The 20376-nt window shown below is 35.5% G+C and overlaps 1 protein-coding gene and 1 non-coding gene across 6 annotated transcripts in view; one reads left to right on the top strand and one right to left on the bottom strand.

The window, feature by feature from the left end:
* Positions 1–20376, bottom strand: part of BRAF (B-Raf proto-oncogene, serine/threonine kinase) — a 162358-nt gene that overhangs the window by 67783 nt on the left and 74199 nt on the right. For all 5 annotated transcript variants that reach the window (XR_006334923.1, XM_043872315.1, XM_043872314.1 and 2 more), the window contains exons 3-5: positions 16558–16821; positions 4968–5071; positions 4005–4107 (exon numbers count right to left, since the gene is read on the bottom strand). Coding sequence is in view for 4 of the 5 variants with exons in the window: in XM_043872315.1 (XP_043728250.1) it covers positions 4005–4107; positions 4968–5071; positions 16558–16821 (471 nt within the window). In the remaining variant the exon portion in view is untranslated. The remainder of the gene's footprint in view (positions 1–4004; positions 4108–4967; positions 5072–16557; positions 16822–20376) is intronic.
* LOC122674946 lies at positions 3512–3618 on the top strand. The gene has a single exon (XR_006335109.1). It is a non-coding gene; the product is annotated as a U6 spliceosomal RNA (small nuclear RNA).

Raw genomic sequence — 20376 nt, forward strand, 5'->3', positions numbered from 1 at the left:
AGTAGAAAACATAAGCAGGATAAGCAAACGACAAATGTTAACAACGGCTATTTGAGAGTGATGAGAACATAGGTAACTCTATTTTGTCCTTTGTTTTTTGCTATATATTCTCAAGTTTTCAGACAATATTAATCATACACAATAATAAGAAAAATACATTGTGATCCAGGATATAGTTGCATGCTTGTAATATTACTCTATATATAATGCACATCAGAATTTCTAATCCATTCTATTACATATAAATGCTTTTCATGATCCAATAAATTGATTTCAATACTCACTTTATAAAACTCTTCAATGAACACATATTTAACAGGATAAAATGTTATTTAAAGAAATGTTTCTTAAAGAAATGTTTCATAGAAAATGGTACCTTGGCATATCATCCATTCTGGCTTTTTGAGAATATTTAGATAAACTAGACAGTTTTAAGAGTAGCTCTTGCTTTCTTCACATTCTGGCTATGAATCAAATTATAGAAGATATAAAAAGGCAACTGACTGTTTTTAGCTTTGTTCCTTTTCCATTTGTCTCTGGATATACAAGCAGTAAGAAAAAGCTTCTTTAATACTTATGTGGCTATTATTTACTAAAGCAAGCATCTTTTTATACTCGAGCGTAATCTCTGGAAATTAGAGCACAGAAAAATATAAATTGTATTCATAGGAATCAGCATTTTATAGTCATCTTATCTTTTTTGCTACATACTCATACTTTCAATTGCCTAATAATCTGTTTCATGAAGCCCTAATTTCTCTTCCTTCTTTAATCTAGCCAATTGCAGTCTTTCTTCCTGTCACTGACATACTTGAAAACTATGCATAACATTATTTCTGTATGTAAAGGAAATGGGAGAAAAAGAGAAGGAAGGGAAAAAGCAGGGAAGCAGAAAGGAGAAAATATGGATATGCATTTGAGCATAAACTGAGTGACATACACCTCTGTATGTACACCTTTGTTTATAAGCAGGTACAGGAAGATATATCTTTTCTTTTGGGCCACAACTTATGCTTATTTTGGAATTTGAGACATGAATGGTAAACTCATGTGGGCCACAGAACAGGCAATTTACATGCATTGATTTGTAAGGTGTGGGGCTGTCTGAGGTTAGCATCTATGTAACATGGGAAGGTCTGGACCCATGGCATCTGCTTCTAATCTTGCTTCTCTACTTTTCCTGCCTCCTCCACCCAATCCATTCCCAAGGATTCCTGGGATACAGGTAAATGCTGAAGGAATTGCCTTTGTAACAGACTATGAAACCAGGGGGCATAAGCAGCCTTCCTGCCATAGCCAACAAAATTCAGCACACAGAAGCAGAGAGAGGAATTCTTTCCCTTTCTAAGCAGAACTCAGGCTTACTCTTGTTTCTATATGATGCTAAGAGCAATTGTTCAAAACCACAAATCTAAACACACTGCTCCCTTGCCTATAACAGTCATTAAATTTCCAATGATTTTAGGGAAAAGTCCAAATCTTCAACAGAGCACAGAAGGACTCACATGAGCTTACTCCACCCGTATACACGCTACACCGTAACATCCGCCTCTCCAAGTATGTAGCCTCCATTCTAAACTTCTCTCAAAACTGAAAAGGTAACCAGCTTTGTTGCTCTTCCCTTTGTCGAGTGTAGTCTTCCCTTCACTCATCTTTCCTCATCCACCAGGTCTTAGCTTTGATAATTCTTCCTTTGGGAAAATTTCCTGACTCCTCAAAAGCCAGGTTAGAAATCTCTATTCTGTGTATCTATTCTACTTCAATGGAGAAGGAAATGGCAACCCACTCCAGTATTCTTGCCAGGAGAATTCCATGGACAGAGGGGTGTAGTGGGCCCCAGTCCATGGGGTCGCAAAGAGTTGGACACGACTAAGCGACTAACACACACACACACAGCACTTTAAATGTATACAGTAATTAAGAGTCTTTATGAAAATTCTTAATGAAAACATTTGTTCTAGGAATCTCTATTCTGTGTACCTATAGCACTTTAAATGTATACAGTAATTAAGAGTGTTAATGAAAATTCTTAATTAAAACATTCAGTCACTCAGTTGTATCTGACTCTTTCGCGACTCCATGGACTGGAGTCCGCCAGGCTCCTCTGTCCATGGGATTTCTCACGCAATAATACTGGAGTGGGCTGCCATTTCCTTCATCAGGGGATCTTCTCAACACAGGGATCCAGCCTGTGTTCCCTGTATTGCAGGCGAATCCTTTACGCCTAAGCTGCCGGGGAAGCCCTAGGGCAGGGATCCTGTTTCCCTCTTCACTGTTACATCCCCAGATCAGACAAAATGCTGGCAAACAAAAAGATCTCAACAAACACTTACTGGCGGCTCTCCAGCTGTGCTGTGCGGATTCCCATACCCCTCGGCTCACCTGCAGTTTGCTTTCACTGTCCTCTTGTGGCGAGGACCTGCCTGAGGCACTACTTCAAGGCTACTGACTTAGGTCTTCCTTTACCTTCTCATATCCAATTTTTAATTAAGAAGAGTAACCAAGAAAAAGAGTACTGATCACTGTGAAATGTAAACTCAACTATTTTTTTTTCAATTCCTAAAAACTGGAATAAAAATTCTTAAGATTTATCTTCTCAAAATTCTACAAGTTAAAAACAAAATCAATACTAGCGAATGCCTTATCTCATGATTATAAAACTATTTGCTTCACGGTAAATCTGACTGACATCAGGTATATTTTACACTTGTCCAAAAGATGCCTTATCTATTGAAGCACAAAGCTGACTTCATTATTCACCACTAATGGAGCCCCCAAAACACTAACCCCCTGGGAAATCAGAAGAACCCAGCTGTTCTAATCACAAAGGCACAAGGGAAAACACTTGATGCCAAAAGGGAAGCGATTACTATCCATCTAGCAAAATAAACTACAGTTCAAATTTCATACACAGAAAAGAAAGAAATGCACTCCTGCCTTATAGATCACTCTAATCTTGGCTGCTGGCTACTTGTTCAGAGGACAGGTTCTCAAGCTCTGGGAACTGTACCCTTATCTCTGAGGTAGAGAGGTTCCATTGTTCCAGGCCTCATGCTGGAAACACTTAGCTTAAGCTAGGTTCTGGCAAATGCAAAAACCAGATAAAGGGAGAAGTATGGAAGGAGAGCTTTAACACCTGTCTTTCTTCAGTCTTCATGGTATTCCACTTCCATTATGCTCTTTCAGAAACATTTATACAAGTGTGTCAAGGTGTATGCAGAGTCTATTTACCATGTTTAGAATGGATTTTTTAAAAACTTAAATGTCAAAGAGGAATGGTTAAATACACTGAATTTATATTCTTATGGACTACTATGTAATCATTATAAAGCTCGGTGTACTGACATGGAAAGATGCCTATGATGATGTGTTTAACACTTAAAAAAAAACATACAAAATATAATTCCATTTTTAGTTTTTTTAAAAGAGGAAAGAAATGGAAAATAATGAAGGAAAATGAAAGAAGTAAAAAAGATTATTTTGGGCTTGCAGATATAAGAACACACATTTTGTGCTCGCTTCGGCAGCACATATACTAAGGTTGGAACGATACAGAGAAGATTAGCATGGCCCCTGAGCAAGGATGACACGCAAATTCGTGAAGCGTTCCATATTTTTAAAAAGAAGAAAAAAAAAAAAAAAGAACACACATTTTATATAGACTTTGGAAGACTACACAATAATCAATTATTAATAACAACTATTTACCTCTGGTAGGGTACTTCCACACTTTTACTTGATATACTTTCATACCACTCAAATTTTTTAAGAATTTTCTTTTAATAATGACTATTACTTTTTAAAATTAAAGACAAAGTATAATGATTAAAAAAAAGAACTCTTTAATATGTGGTGCTTCTTTTCCTTTAAAGAATAAAACTGATTTTCAACTTAGGTTGAAAAAACAATGTCAAAATTGTTCATCTCATACTTCATATTCTTTAAATAAAAACTCCAAGAACTTGACAATTTTTTACATTAAAAAAAATATAAAAAGTACATACAAAGTTGTGTGTTGTAAGTGGAACATTCTCCAACACTTCTACATGCAATTCCTCTCCAGTAAGCCAGGAAATATCAGTGTCCCAGCCAATTGGTTTCTTCTCCCTGAAAAGTGTAGACACAGCCTTTCTTGGTTATCATACCTAAAAAGCTTCATATACCTCATGCTGAAGATATGAAAATTGGTTATTGAGGGGCTAGTAATGGTGAGGGAGTTTTGGCTCCCTAGTCTTCCATCGTTAGAAATTTAAATGGCAATAAATTAATTTTTAAGTTTACCCCAAATAAATGTATCACTCTTGGACAAACAGCAGGGTAAAGAGATGTACTCTTTTCTTCAAGTCAGCTCCAGAAAAGACCTACAACAGCAGAAAATGGATTGTTCCTGGGGTCCAAAAAAAAACAAAAAACAAAAAAAAATCACAGGTATGGATTTACCTATCCATTCAAAGAAAAAGAGTACTCAAGGGACACTATGCCCCCAAAAAGATGATCTCTTTTTTTCTTTTCCAGATGGGATTCAAAATTGGGAGTGGCAGGGGTTGGGGTCATGGCATAATTTCATGCTTTCTGAAAAATAGTTCAATATAAAATGTTAATTTTGATAAGTCTTTGGTGAAACTATGAGTTTATATTAAAAACAGGAGTGGGAAAGAGTCCATTATTCAAAGAAGAAACAGACAAAATGGTTCAAAATTTTAAGAATCTCAAACTCCATATAAAGTCATTTGATCAAAATAATAAACACCATCATCACACAAAATTGTCTAATGTTCACTCCTCAAAGGGCATACCAGACTTATTTAGGCTAATTAACTTAGTATTTTTTTTTTTTCGTTTTATTTTCTGAGGTTGATTTTCAATACCCTAGGTTTGGGTAAAGATCTTACAGAATACCTCAAAATTTAATATCTGATGTTTTTTCCCTTTTTTAAACAAAGTTTCACATCACATACAAACCATACCCATCCTGAATTCTGTAAACAGCACAGCACTCTGGGATTAGACCTCTCATCATCAGCGCCTTCTTCAGGCTGTCCCGGACTGTGACTCCACACCGTGCAGGTACCTACAGTATCATAAAGACAGGATATGAGGTAGAATAAACAAATTATAAATTTTTCACATCACTGAAAAAAAAAAAACAACCCAGTAATTTACCTTTATAACATTTTGAAAATGTCATATGGATTACTATGTCAGGAAATTTTTTCTAGGGCTGACTTAATATTAATGGAAAATTATGACTCAAGCATCTATTATTACTAACCAACTTAAGGCAAAATTAATTTTTAGTTTATTAAAATTACAAAATATCTTAAATACATAAACGAAAAGAAAATACAACAGATCACTAAGTGCCTTCTGCTGAGAAATAAAAAATGTCAACATTTAAAGCAAGATCAATTTTGATCCAACACTGTTCAAAGCTGAAAACTAATTCTTCAATCATTATCATGGTCCTTAAGAGATGTCTTACTGATCCTAAACATAGAAGAGAATACTTGTCTTAAGGTATACAGCTGATATCTGTTGTTTAGTTGTTTAGCATTCCTATTTCCTCTGGGAATCCACCTTTCCCTAAAAGCCACATGGTACTTGAGAAATTATGAATCCAGGGTCACTACTTTTCTGGCTGCACATGACATAAGCTGGCTAATCAGTTTCCAGATCCCAGATCCAGGGCTAGATATGACCCAAAAGTACTACAGTTCTTCCTTTAACTGACAGATCAACTCTGGTTGACAGAAGTTTCTTTCCTCCTGTAAAGTTCCAAGAAGACAGAAATATGGAATCCCTAATGGTTATCTTCCCTAGTACATTGAGAAAATCTGGCTATAGAATGAAGCTAACTTAAGGAGAAGTAGAGATGACATTAGGAGCGAAGAGAGAAGAGGCATTGAAAAGAGAGAGAAAGATAATCTGTCTATCTTGGTCTTTTCTGCCAGTGATTCATCTCCCTTCTTATTAATTTGAATAATTTAAAACTGAAAAAGAACTGACAAACACAGTGTAGACTAAGATGAAGCAATGGGAGTTCAGGTTGGTCAGTTTTTATGTGGAGAAGGGAGTGGAGGGTGACAGGCAAGATGTGTTAGTTAATAACAAAATTAAAGGTTTCATTCTTTTAAATCACTACGGTACTTAGCAAACCAAAAGTTTCTCAAGAAATTGGGACTCTTATGCCAGAGGGGGAAAAATTGAGTGAAAGTGAATATAAGACAGCTGAATTTAAACAGTATGTCAATGGGGAACAATCCAGAAAGCCAAATTAGGACCTAAGATTTAAAAAACAGAAGACAGATTTTAGCTCAATGTAACTATTAAAACTATCCAGCAAGGGAAAAGTTTGAGGGAGTAGGTTCATCACTGGAAGTATTCAAGAGACTAGATTTATAGAGTTGATCCTCTTAATTCATGGATTCTGTATTTGAAAATTTGCCTATTTGTTAAAATTTATTTTTAACCCCCAAATCAATACTTGCAATGCTTTTGCAGGCATGCACAGAAAACTGAAAAATTTTACCCTTTCCAGCTGAAGTTAATCAAGGTGACATGTCTCTTTCTCTAGCTCTCATACTGTAAATAAATGCCCTATGCCAGGTGACTTTTAAGCTAATGGACCCCAGACTGCTGTGAAGAAATAAACAATCTAGGGGACAACATACAGAGGCCATCTTTAGCTCATTTATAATAGTAATCCTGCACTTGTCCTAGGAGCAGTGGTTCAGTATTCACTATTCAGTGTTTGCAGGAAATATACAGAACATAACTACTGCCAATAGTGAGAACTGGCCATACCTTCCAGAAATAATGAACAGAAGGGAAAGCTCACTTTTGCCCTCTGCTATTTGTATTCTGCCTACTCTAAAGCGAAACTTCTTAGGTGGCAACCCTATCTTTAGTTTTAAACCCATCGAATCTGATCCTATCCCGTTATCAGTGAAATCTTTTTAAAAGGAGGTATTCTTAATATGTGTGTGTGTGTGTGTGTGTGTTTGCCAAATACTTCTGAGAACCTGATAAAAGCCTTAGAATAATCTCTTTGAGACATAAAACTTCAAGCCCATCTATGGACTTCTGAGGAGTCCACTGAACTCAGAATTTCATTCTGTGATATAACCTTACATTTCATTAGTCTTCTCAAATTTTTCCAGTTAATTATAGGGTGAAATTCAAATTCCTTAACACAGCATACGAGGTCATTAATGGACTGGGGCTATGCACCCTTCAGTTTCTTTGGTAATTTCTCTCATGCACTCCTGTAATGCTATCTTCTAATATAGCTAAGCTCCCTTATGCTTCTCTGAACAGGTTGATTCCAAGGTTATACATGTTTCATCAGTAGGCAAAATTTTGGTTTCCCACTCTTATCACCAAGGGAAAGTCATCCATCTCTCCTTCATCCACTTCAATAGACTGATTTTTGTTTCTTCATGATACTACCTGTTCAACAGACTGACAGACCAATGGAATTAAACAGAAAAACCAAAAGCAGACTCTTAAGCACATAAATAAAATCAAAATAAAGGCAGCATCTGTAATAGGGTAAATATGAACTTTTAAATAATTGATGCTGGGACAACTGGAACCAATCTAGGAAAAGAAAGTTCATCCATACTTCATACAGTATCCTAGGGTAAACTCCAAATGGATCGAAGATTTAAATGTTGAAGGAAGGAGGGGACAAACCATAAAAGAACTAGAAGAAACATGGTAAGCTCCCTTACAATATCAAGTGAAGAAGGCCTATGAAACTATGATGCAAAATCTGGAAGTCATAAAAGAAAACACTCACATAACATACTACATACAGTCAGCCCTCCATATCTGTTGGTGCCACATTCATGGATTCAACCAACTGAGGATCAAAAATATTTAGAAAAAAATTCAGAAAGTTCCAAAAAAGTAAACCTTAAATTTGCCTACTGTAAGTAATCTGGAGGTGATTTAAAGTATACAGGAAGATGTGCATAGGTTATATGCAAATATTAATACTATGCTATTTTATATAAGGGACTTGAGCATCTAAGGATTTTGGTACCCTTAGATAGTCATCCCCCAATATCTGTAGGGGATGTGTTACGGGGTCCTGGAACAAATTCCCTACAAATACTGGGAGAATGACTATATAAGCAAAGTCAAAAGACAAATACAAACAGGGAAAAATCTTTGCTACTTATGTATCAGGAATATAATCTTCCTGATACATAAGGAGCTCCTGAAAAACTGAGATTAAGACCAACCCAACAGAAAAATGGGCAAAAGAAAGAGTGCTCAGGAAAACAAATTATAAATGGGATTCAAAATTATGAAAAAGTGTTCAACATCAGAGAAAAGCGAACTCAAACTTGCCAAAATATTTTTTCACTTATCAAATTGGCAAAAATACACAAGTTTGACAACATATTCTGCTGGTGAGGCTATGGTAAACAGACATCTCATACAGTGCTGGTCAGTTCAGTTCAGTTGCTCAGTCATGTCCAACTCTTTGAGACCCCATGGACTGCAGCACACCAGGCCTCCCTGTCCATCACCAACTCCCAGAGTTCACTCAAACTCATGTCCATTGAGTCAGTGATGCCATACAACCACCTCATCCTCTGTCATCCCCTTCTCCTCTCGCCTTCAATCTTTCCCAGCATCAGGGTTTTTTCAAATGAGTCAGTTCTTCGCGTCAGGTAGCCAAAGTATTGAAGTTTCAGCTTCAGCATCAGTCCTTCCAATGAATATTCAGGACTGATTTCCTTTAGGATGGACTGGTTGGATTCCTTGCAGTCCAAGGGACTCTCAAGAGTCTTCTCCAACACCACAGTTCAAAAGCATCATTTCTTTGGCATTCAGCTTTCTTTATAGTCCAACTCTCACATCCATACACGACCACTGGAAAAACTATTGCTTTGACTAGACAGACTTTTGTTGGCAAACGTCTCTGCTTTTTAATATGCTGTCTAGGTTGGTCATAACTTTTCTTCCAAGGAGTAAGCGTCTTTTTATTTCATGGCAGCAGTCACCATCTGCAGTGATTTTGGAACCCCCCAGAATAAAGTCTGCCACTGTTTCCCCATCTATTTGCCATGAAGTGATGGGGCCAGATGACATGATCTTAGTTTTCTGAATTTTGTAGTGCTGGAAGCAGTGCAAAATTAAGCAAAATCTATGAAGCAAAATTTCAAAGTATCTTATCAAAATTACAAATGTATATTTCTCTTTGATCAAGGAAGCCTACTTTTAGTATATCATAATATAACTGGCAAACTATAGCACATCTGTACAATGGAATCTATAGCTATACGGCTGGCTCACATAAACATTAGAAGCAAAACATTGAACATTAAAAACATAGCAAAACATTAAAAGCAAAATACAGAATGACATATACAGTATGATGCCTTGTATGAAGAAGAGTGGGAAAATAAGAATATATTTTTGTATTTTCTTCTTGCTACATCTTTAGAAAGGCAGCACACCACCCCCCCCGCCCCCGCCCCTAATAAAAAGTTACCCTAAAAGGTGCAGGGGAACATGGATGTATACGGACAGGGGCAGGAACAAGATTTCTTGATACAAATACCACATGAAAGAATTATCTATTCACAAAAGAAAATGGGTGGGCTCCCCAGGTGGCTCTGTGGTAAACAATTTTCCTGTCAATGCAGGAGATGTTGGTTTGATCCCAGGGTCGGGAGGATCTTCTGGAGGAAATGGCACCCCGCTCCAGTATTCTGCCTAGAAAATGCATGGACGGTGGAGCCTGGCAGACTATAGTCCATGGTGTTGCACAAGAGTCCGACACAACTTAGTGACTAAACAACAAAGGTAAAGGAGTAGGGGAGCACTGTTTCAATTTTTATAGATGGAAAGACTAAAAAGATATTTTTAGAAGTTAATGCTTCTTTTCCAAATTTCAAAATTAAATGTCCTTGATTAGGCCATCAAAGCTGCAATAACTTCTCTAAAAAAGTGTAAAATCTAGCATCCTACCTTAACAAAGATCTAAAGTCAATGTAATCATCTGAATATTTGCAAAGGAAAATATATCCAAGAAAAACAAAGACATATGTCCACACAAAAACCTGGACATGAATATTCATAGCATTATTCCTAATAGCCAAAAGTGAAAACAAAATTCATAATGGATAAATAAAATGTGGTTTGATACACATACAGAATATTATTCAACCATAAAAATGCATGAAGCACTGACACATGCTACAATATGGATGAATCATGGAAACATTATGCTAAGCAAAAGAAGCCAGTCACAGAAGACCATATATTCTATGATACCATTTATATGGAATGAAATGTACAGAACAGGCAAATCTAGAGAGGCAGAAAGGAAGTAAGTGGTTGGCTAGGGCTGGGAAGACTGGGGAGAAATGGTGAGTGACTGCTAAGGGGTACACAGTTTCTTTTTCAGAGTGATGAAAACGTTCTAAAATTAACAATGCTGACAGTTGCATAACTCTGTGAATAGACTAAAATTGTATAGTTTAAATAAGTAAATTATATGTCTATAAATGATATTTTAGTAAACCTATAAAAAATAAAATAAGCAAATTCTCTTTTAAACTACACGTTCAAGAAAGTCAGCTTAGGATAAGCCACATTTCAGGAAAATTGGGCGAGTTTTTTTTTTTTTGGTTAACTTGTTGTTAACACAACACATTGAAAAATATACATGAATGAGGGAATCTCATGTCTAATATATTTGAAATTCTGTTAGATCAGTTGTTTAGCTGCTAAGTCATATCCAACTCTTTCGCAGCCCACCAGGCTCCTCTATACATGGGATTTCCCAGAAGAGAATACTGGGGTGGTTTGCCACTTCCTTCTCCAGGAGATCTTCTCAATCCAGGGATTGAACCCATGTTTCCTGCACTGGAAGGCGGTAACATCTAAATTTCATTAACACTCAAGGTTGACCAGGGTCTTATGGGAAAAGGAAATCTTATACAATAGAGAGAATATAAACCAGTAAAATTTTTCGGCATAAAATGTACATTTTACGAAGTTTTAAGTGTGCCTACCCCATGACCCAATACTTAAGTCCCTAACATCAAAATATTCCCACAACATTTCAGGATATGTGTATTTAAATGTATTTTGCAGCATTTAATTATCCATAATGAAATAAATAGTTAATAAATCAGATATGATCATTCTAAACAATAATTTTAACGATAATAAAACAAGTAGCTTGGCATTATGTGAAAGAAGGGGGTAAGCATAAGGCAAAGATTAGTCCCTTTCTCCTGCCCCCAGCAATGTCCCCATCCTTCAGATAATCGCAATTAACAGGTTTTTATACATGATTCAAAACTATCTCAAAGGACACACACATTTATTCTTTTTAGTCACTGTATCTAATCCATGACCTGGATAGTCTTAAGTAGTTCTGTACCAAGGGACACTTACCTTGCTAATACTTTTTTCATTTTTAGAAATAATGAGTACACATTCATTTTGATACAGAGTATCTTATAAAATCTCTAAATTACTTTTTAAGAAATTACAGTTTTGAAATTTTATGTTTTTTTACAGTTTTGAAATTTTAAAGTAAATATATTTGTTAGAAATCCTGAAAAGGAAGAATAAATACCTCTAACACCACCATGAAACAATCATTGTAACATTTAGAAAAGAAGTTTTACATGCGTTTCATATGAATTTTAATACAATAAAAGACAAGTAAGATAGATTTTCTATGTAGACAAACTAGTTGCTAAAAATAAGTTTCATTTCTTTCTTTTTAATATTTGTGTTTTTTATTTCTTTGTCTTGATCGAGATTGGCTAGAATGTTCAACTCCATAAGTAGCAGATTTGTCTTGTTTCCAATTTTAATGAGAACACAGAATCCTTCTTTAGACATACTTAATAGATACCCTTTATCAAGAAAGTTGTCTTTTATTCCAAGTTTACAGAGCTTTTTTGTTTCTTGTTACAAATAAGGTTTTCAATACATCAAATGTCTTGTTTACTGTATCTAGAGATGTCCACACACTGTTATTCCTTTAACCTGCTAATAAGAACTGCACTGTTTGTTCTGGAGGGGGGAATCCCACACACACGTGGGGTCTTAGTTCCCCCACAGGGCTGAACTCATGCCCTGGGCAGTGGAAGCATGGAGTCCTAACCACTAGACCATCAGGGAAATTCCAGAGCTGCACTAATTTTAAAAAATCACTGTTGCACTCCTAGAATAATTATTTTTTAAAAATATATACATTGTTAGGTTCAGCTGACCAGTATTTCATCAAAGATTTTTGCAGATATGTTCTTAAATTAGATTAACCTTTAGTTTTTCTTTAATAAATGATCTTTGGTTTTAGAACCAAGATATACAAATTCTACAAATGAGTTAGGAAATGTTCTCTTTTGCTTTTTTACAGAAGAATAACATTTATATAGGACTAGGATTTTTTTCATATTTTCTCTCTGACATATGACATTCGGAAGTGTCTTCAAATCTCTAAAAATGTGGTTTCCCATTATTGTTACTAATTTCTGCTTCAATTGCATTATGCTCAAAAAACACACTTGTGTTTGTGAAGATTCCCTTTTTTGACTAAAATGCAGTAAAAGAAGTTTTTCAGTGTCCCATACATTCTTGAAAAGAATGTGTGTTCTTTCATTGATTAGTACAAGGTTTACATGTCTATTAAATAAAACTGACAACTATGTTGTTCAAGTCTTCTGTAATTGCTTTATCTACCTACATATCTATTTCTGGCCACATCACAAGCCTTGTGGGATCTTAGTTCCCTGACCAAGGACTGAACCCTGGGGCCATGACAGTGGATGTGCCAAGTCATAACCACTGAACCACCAGGGAATTTCCTCTAGACTTTTATAACGGAATTATAAAGTATATAGTCATTTTTGTCTGGCTATTTTCACTTAACATAATTACTTTCAGAGTCATCTATGCTGTTGTGTGTACTAGTAATACATTCTTTCTACTAAGTAGTATTCCATTTGACAGCTATACCAAACTTATTTAACCATTTGGGTAATGCCCAGTTTTGCATATGCCATGTAAAACTATTTATAAAAGTAAATACTTTCTCCAGCAAAGATATAGAAAAGCCACTTGATATCATCAGTCAACAGAGAAAAGTATATCAAAATCACAACAAAGTCCCACTTCATACTCAACAGGAAGGCTATAATCAAAAAGAAATAATTTAAAAGTACTCCATTTATTTCACTGGTCTATCTGCCTATATCAGTACCAAAATGATTTACTTATTAATTTAAAAGTTTTAGTATCAGGAAGTATGAGATCTCCAATTTTGTTCTTTTTCAAAGTTGTTTGAGTATTCGGGATTCCTTGAGATGCCATATGAATTTCAGGGTGGATTTTTCTATTTTTGCCAAAAAAAAAAAAAAAAAGCTACTGAGACTTTAAAGCTAAAAGACTTTAAAACATTAAGTTAATCTTCAAATTGCTTTCAAAAGTGGTTATACCACCACTATACATTCCTATCACCAGTGTATGAAAATTCAGTTATTCCATTCCACATCCTCACCAATAGTTGGTAAGGCCACTCTTTCATTTTAGTCATTCTAATAGGTGTATGGTGGTATCTTGTGCCTTTAATCAGCTTTTTCCTAATGACCCATGATGTTGAACATCTTCTTATGTGTTTACTTGCCATCCACATATCTTCTTTGAAGTATCTATTCAAATCTTTTGTCCATTTAATTGTTTCCTTACTGTTGAGTTCTAAGAGTTCTTTATATATTCTGAATACATGTCTTTGATCAGATATATATATATTTTGCAAAGATTATCTACTAGTCTGTGGTTTGTCTCTTTATTCTCTTAATACAGTCTTTAGGAGAAGAGCAGTTTTTAATTTTGATAGAGTACAACTTATCAATGTGTTCTTTAGAGACTGTGTTTTGGTGTCATATTTTAGAAACTGTTGCCAAATTCCAGGTCACAAAATATTTTCCTCTGTGTTTTCTTGTACAAACTAGCTTTACATTTAATTCTTACTTTTCATTCCTTCCTCTGTGTTCAATTTTTTACATTTAATTCTTACTTTAAAATGTTTACATTTTTACATTTAATTCTTACTTTTCATTCCTTCCTCTGTGTTCAGTTTTCTCCCTAAGTTATTTCCAAGGTAGTCCCTTTGGGTAGAGCTTGGGAAAAGTAAACTCCTCGTCTGGAGAGGCCCTGACTCACAGTGTACCAGATCAGTTAAACTCATACTTTAGCTAAGCAACTTACAGCATCAATCAGCGCGTTTTGAGTATATTATTCTACTGTCTTCTGGCTTCTACAGCTGCTATAAAGAAATTTTTTGATAATCTAACTGGAATTTCTTTATAGGTAATTTTTCCTAAGTGCTTTTAAAACAATATTCTTTCATTTTGTTACATCTACTAAGAATGAATTTCAATTTATTTAGAAGACTTAAAGCTTATGTATCTCAAATCCTTAATTTGTCTTTAATGAAGATTAGCCATGATTTTTTTGAATTTTGCTCTATTCTTTTTTTTTTAAAAAAGTATCTATTTATTTATTTATGGCTGTTGCTGCACAGGCTTTTCTCTAGTGGTGAGCAGGGGCTACTCTTTACTTGCAGTGGGCAGGCTTCTCATTGCGGTGGCTTCTCTAGCTGTGGAGCATGGGCTCTAGCTTCAGGAGTTGGGGTTCCTGGGCTCTAGAGCACAGGTTCAATAGTTGCGGTGTACAGGGTTAGTTGTTCTGCAGCATTTGGGATCTTCCTGAAACAAGGATCAAACTCATGTCTCCCACATTGGCAGGTAGATTCTTTACCACCAAGCCATCAGGAAGCCCCATTCCTTTGCTCTGTTCTCATTTTCTGCTTTGAGGCATATGATGAAACTATTCAGTCCATCCTTCATACCTATTAACCTCTCATATTTTCTATAACTCTCTTTCTCTGTTTTCTAGAGGTCACCAATTCTCTTCCTCCAGGTAAATTCAATCTACTCTTAAATTAATCCATTGAATTTTTAAAAATAAATATTTTTATTTCTATAAAACATTTTAACACCTGGTCTGTAATATGCTATTGTAACCAGCTTGATATATTGAAATTTTAGCAAAAGTGTTACTTTGCTACTTCCTCAAATCAGTATCAATATGTTCACTAATTTTTTTTCCTAGGGACAACTGTTTCTTTTTAACTCTCTACTTTTCTTTTGTTCCATGTTCTTTGAATTTTTCCAAATTCACTAGGAAAAACTACAAACATAGAAAATTAGAAGGAATGGCACAATTAACATCCAATTTTCCCAGATTCTAAAATTACTTCTCCATATTTATTTTCTCTCTTTAACATTTTGTTTTCCATCATACCATTTGAAAATAAGTTCTAAATTTATTGATTGAGACAGAATTCAGTATAGTGGTTACTCTTAAAGGTGGGTACTCAATTGAGGGAGCACAAGAGTATACTCTCAACATTAGAAATGTTCTATAATCTTTATCTGCATGGCAGTTACACATGTAGAAGGTCACTGAGCTGTACACTTGAGATTTGTACGCTTTACTATATATAAGTTTTATTTTTAAAAAAGAGGTGAGAGAGGTTGCAGGCACCGTAACAATTTACCCCTAATTATTTAAGCATATGTTTCCTAAGAATAAAGATATTCTCCTACATAATATCTCTATTATCACACTTAAGAAAACTAATAATTCCATAAAAACATACTACATTCAACCAACATTTGACATATCCCCTCTCAAGAAGGACTTCTACAGCTCTTTCTCACTCTAGTCCCAAACCAGGATTACAGAATGCATTTGGTTGTTTTGTCTCTTTGTTCTATTTAGTGTAGAATAATCTCCGTTTTATTCTCCATAAATTGAGAGTCCAGGCTGTCTTACGGAATGTCCACCTTTCGAATGTGTCTGCTTCTCATAGTGCTTAATTTTTCCCTTTACTCCTTGCCCTTCTTATAAAGTAGAAGGACCAGAAGCTTAACATTCGACACAATTATTTTTAGCAATAATACTTCAGAGATGATAAGTGTCATCCACTGAGTTTTAAATTTTAAGGCCACCTGCAGATTTCCCTGCTTTAAAGGTTATTTACAAAAAAAAAAAAAAGGTTATTTACAGAGTACTATGTTCCAATGATGATATAATGATCAACAATCAAAACTTATGTAAACAAGAGGAAAAATGTCAAGCACACTAAGAATCCAACATTTGATAATAAATCCAAATAGGGATTTCTCTATGGCAAAGAACAAATCTTACCTGACATATGTTAGACGACAAACAAGCTTAAGTCTCAAAATTCTGACTGATTCTAAACTAGTACTCAGACGTGAGTGTGGTTCAAGCTTGGTAGACAGGTATACATGTGACACTAAAGACAATGCAATTTGTTCCACTTAAGGAACACAAACTTTGGCACCAAATAACTATGTCTTTTCCATTCTTGTTTAAATGGATGCTTCCATTTGCATGACCACTGGGTATCACATTTCATTTTCCACAACTAGTCTTTCTGAAAAATACGAAGAAAAAGCCACGATGAATTAAAAGCTGACTCACCACTGTCCTCTGTTTATTGGGCAGGAAGACTCTAACGATAGGTTTTTGTGGTGACTTGGGGTTGCTCCGTGACACATCTGTGGGATTTTGAAAAACTGAAAGAGATGAAGGCAGCACTGAAAGGCTAGAAGAGGAAGAAGATGTAACGGTGTCCGTTGATGCAGAGCTAGAAACAGAAAAATCAGTTCCATTCCCCAGGGATTCCAATAACTGTTGTTCTCTTTGTTGGAGGGCATCTAGCTTGCTGGTGTATTCTTCATAGGCCTATAAAATAAAGTAGACTTACATTGAATCTGGACTTTTTCCTGACAGTAACAAAAGGAAATATGAAATTTTAGTTTTTGATTATAAGCTCTTTATAATCTAGCTAAAAGGATTTTGTGTTACAAATTACAAAATAAGTACTGGAAGTATTGTAAATTAGTACCTTTATCTTTAAACTGATAAATCTTTTGTTATAAGACACTTACATTTAGAAACTGACACACACACATACATGTATGATGTCCATAACAGCCATGAATATTAATTAAAAAAAACTAGTGTTAGCTATTTTCTGGCCAAATCACAATTTATCTTTCAAACTACACATCTAACATAAGATAAACTACTACATCAAAGCCTTTTTTTCTAGATAAGTTATAGGTATACAAGGTTTCACAGCTCTCTGGGTCTCTCTCTAAACAACTGAGAGGGGTTGAAAAGGAGAAGGTGTTAAGAGAGATCTGTCAAAAAGACAAGCCTAAGGTACACAGTCCAGGTGGCGCTAGTGGTAAAGAACCTACCTGCCAATGCAGGAGACATGAAATGTGGGTTCGATCCCTGGGTCAGGAAGATCCCCTGGAGGAGGGCATGGCAACCAACTCCCAATATTCTTGCCTGGAGAATCCCATGGACAAAGGAGCTGGATGGGCTACAGTCCATGGGTTTGCAAAGAGTCGGACATGACTAAAGCGATTTGACAGGCAGGCAAAGGTACACAGTGCCAGGTCTCACCATAACCACCTCAACAGGGTCTCCTCAACAGGGACTAGAGGATGCATAACTGTGACCTTTTTTCTGAAACAGTTATTAGTTAAAAATATCTTCTTTTTCGCACTATGGATACCTTACGACCTCCCCTTTCCCATCAAACACTGCTTAGAGAATAGAATTTTATTTGAAAAGGTGGTTTACATCCTGTAGTCAAGAAATTTTGAGACCATTACCCATCAGGGTAAAGTATCATTTTACTAAAGCTGAAAGGTCACATGATCACATAAGATATCATTTTCTAAAAGCAGGAAGAATCTTGAAAATAGAATGATAATTGAAAATTTAAGAGACAGAATGGATTCAAATGTATATGCCCACGGTTCTTTACTGCAGTGGTAATCACCTTCTCCCCTCCACGCCATAATCCACCACCACGTCTCCCTACCACCCCAAATAGATAACCACCACACACATTTATAAAAGGCCACAAAATTTTAAAAGTGGCATTTCCCATTACCTAGAGAGTTTATTATTGGGCTGCAGAGAAGCAAATGGCTACATTTTTATTGTGTTATATATGAGAAAGAATGCTTTTGATACAAGGTAAGAGTAAGGAAGGGGGGGCAGCTTAAAATGTTAGCATTTATATAGATAGAGTTAAGTGGCGAGAAGAGAGTACTGTGTAGTACAGGAGACATTTTTAACAGAGTAAGGAGGTTAGAAATTTTAAGACAGAGGAAAACTATGGACTAGTATGGCTGACTGTCATACAATACCTGGGACATATCAAGGGATCAATAGATGTTTGTGTAATTTAAGTGAAGAATAGGAACACAAATCATAAGACTAGAAAAGTGGGGAAAAAAGAAAAGTGGGTAAAGGACCAGCTTGGAGAGATTGTATATACTATGCTTTGAAGCCTGAACTTCATTCTATAAGCAAGGAAGAATTATCACAGGAAGAGGAGAAAAATGGAGAAGGAAATGGCAACCCATGCCAGTATTCTTGTCTGGAGAATTCCATGGACAGAATAACCTGGTGGGCTACAGTCCATGGGGTCACAAAGAGTCAGACATGACTAAGTGACCAATACTTTCAGAGGAGAATAAAGGAGAAATTTCAATTCAATATAGGCCACCACACCTGATGTCTGATCTCACCATATAACTTTTTTTAGGGGGGAGGGAAAATACTAAAATGAGTTACTGAAGGGCTTAATTAAACTACATAAAAAAGCACTCTCCTTTACAATCCAATAGTTGCCCAATGTTGACCCCAAAACGTTTCACAGCATTTCAGGGCATTATAGCCAAATCAGTCCAAAATCTACTGAGCTATGTTTCTATTTAGCTTTCAGTTCCATGGGCTAATTACTTAAGGATATCTTTTTTCAGTATGATCCACTTATTGATACTTAATCATTCAATAAATATATACTGAGCATACATGTGCCTGGTACTATTTGGGGCTCAAACCACAAAAATAAAGACCAACACAATCCCTACCCTTTGAAGATTATATACATACAGCCTAAGGAGACAAAAATTCCTCCTTGCATAGATCATGTAATCTTATTATCACCTGAGCAGGTACATTTACTACACAGAGTTAAGCTTAGGAAAAGTAATAAATGTAAACAAATGTTCAGAATGTTAACTCTGTATCAAAACATTAGCCTTAATTTTTGAAAATATATTACAATAACTCTTTCTTAAATACAAAACATTTACTTATTCCACTTCTCTCCATTCTCATAGATGCAATCTACCAAGGTACTTCCTTCCCCGCCTTGTTTTGTATCTGATTTGGCTCATTTCACCCCATTATCATTGCTGCATTCAGTGTGGATGGTGATTACTCTTTTTTTTTTTTTGGTGATTACTCTTATAACACCCCTATCTTAAAGTTATCTAAACCTTTTATCTACAAAGGCATTTATTTCTGCTCTACCTACAAGATTCAGAGATACAAATAATTCTTTACAAAAACATTCTAAATGATGACAAGATCTCAGTTGGGAACCTCCCACACTCCTGTGCACACACACTTATCCCATTGTCTTAAATTTCTTAAATGTCTTAAATCTCACTACCACACTACTCTGGTTCATGGTCAATATTAATCTCTTAAAAGTTTTTCAGATTTCTTTGCTATTTTCTTCCCATGCTTTGTGACTCACTATTTCAACAATGCACTGGTAATATCTTAGACTGTCTGGTTAATTCTTATTCTTTTACCAACTTGCTTGTTAAATACCAACTCTGGGTAAATTCCATCATTTAATTATTCCATTCTTTCTCTCAGGTTACCACATATTACTGAAGAAAATAATAAAACAAGGCCATTGAGTTCCATTATCAATTCATGGAAATTAGTCCTCCACATTACTGCATGAAAACTTGTACTTATTTTTAATTCATATTACATGTCTCACAACATTTACTCCAACCTTTTCTATGCTTCTCTAGCTCCTAACTTCATTCCCCAACTTTAATTCACTCAGAAAATACCATTACATTCAAATTTACTCTGAAGATCAAAGTCATCAAATAAAAGTTTCCTCTTCTTTCTTTGAGCAATTCTCCCCATTTCCCCCCATCCTTCTTTTGTTCTTAATTTAATGCTAGCATTGGGTGGTTAAGGTCCCCAACTACGGAGGCCTTGGTTCATCACTGTCTCCATTTTTTCTTTTATCTTCCAACTTTCCCTTTTCCTTCATTTTCTTACCCTGAAAATGTGAGTGGGTCATCTCGCATAAACATATACCTCAAGCACTAGTATTACCATCAATGAAATTCCTCTGGTGCTTCAAGAAGTTGCAGAAACCAGGTATTTCTTCAAGAG

This window comes from Cervus elaphus, chromosome 18 (assembly GCF_910594005.1).
Source record: "Cervus elaphus chromosome 18, mCerEla1.1, whole genome shotgun sequence".
NCBI classification, from domain to species: domain Eukaryota; kingdom Metazoa; phylum Chordata; class Mammalia; order Artiodactyla; family Cervidae; genus Cervus; species Cervus elaphus.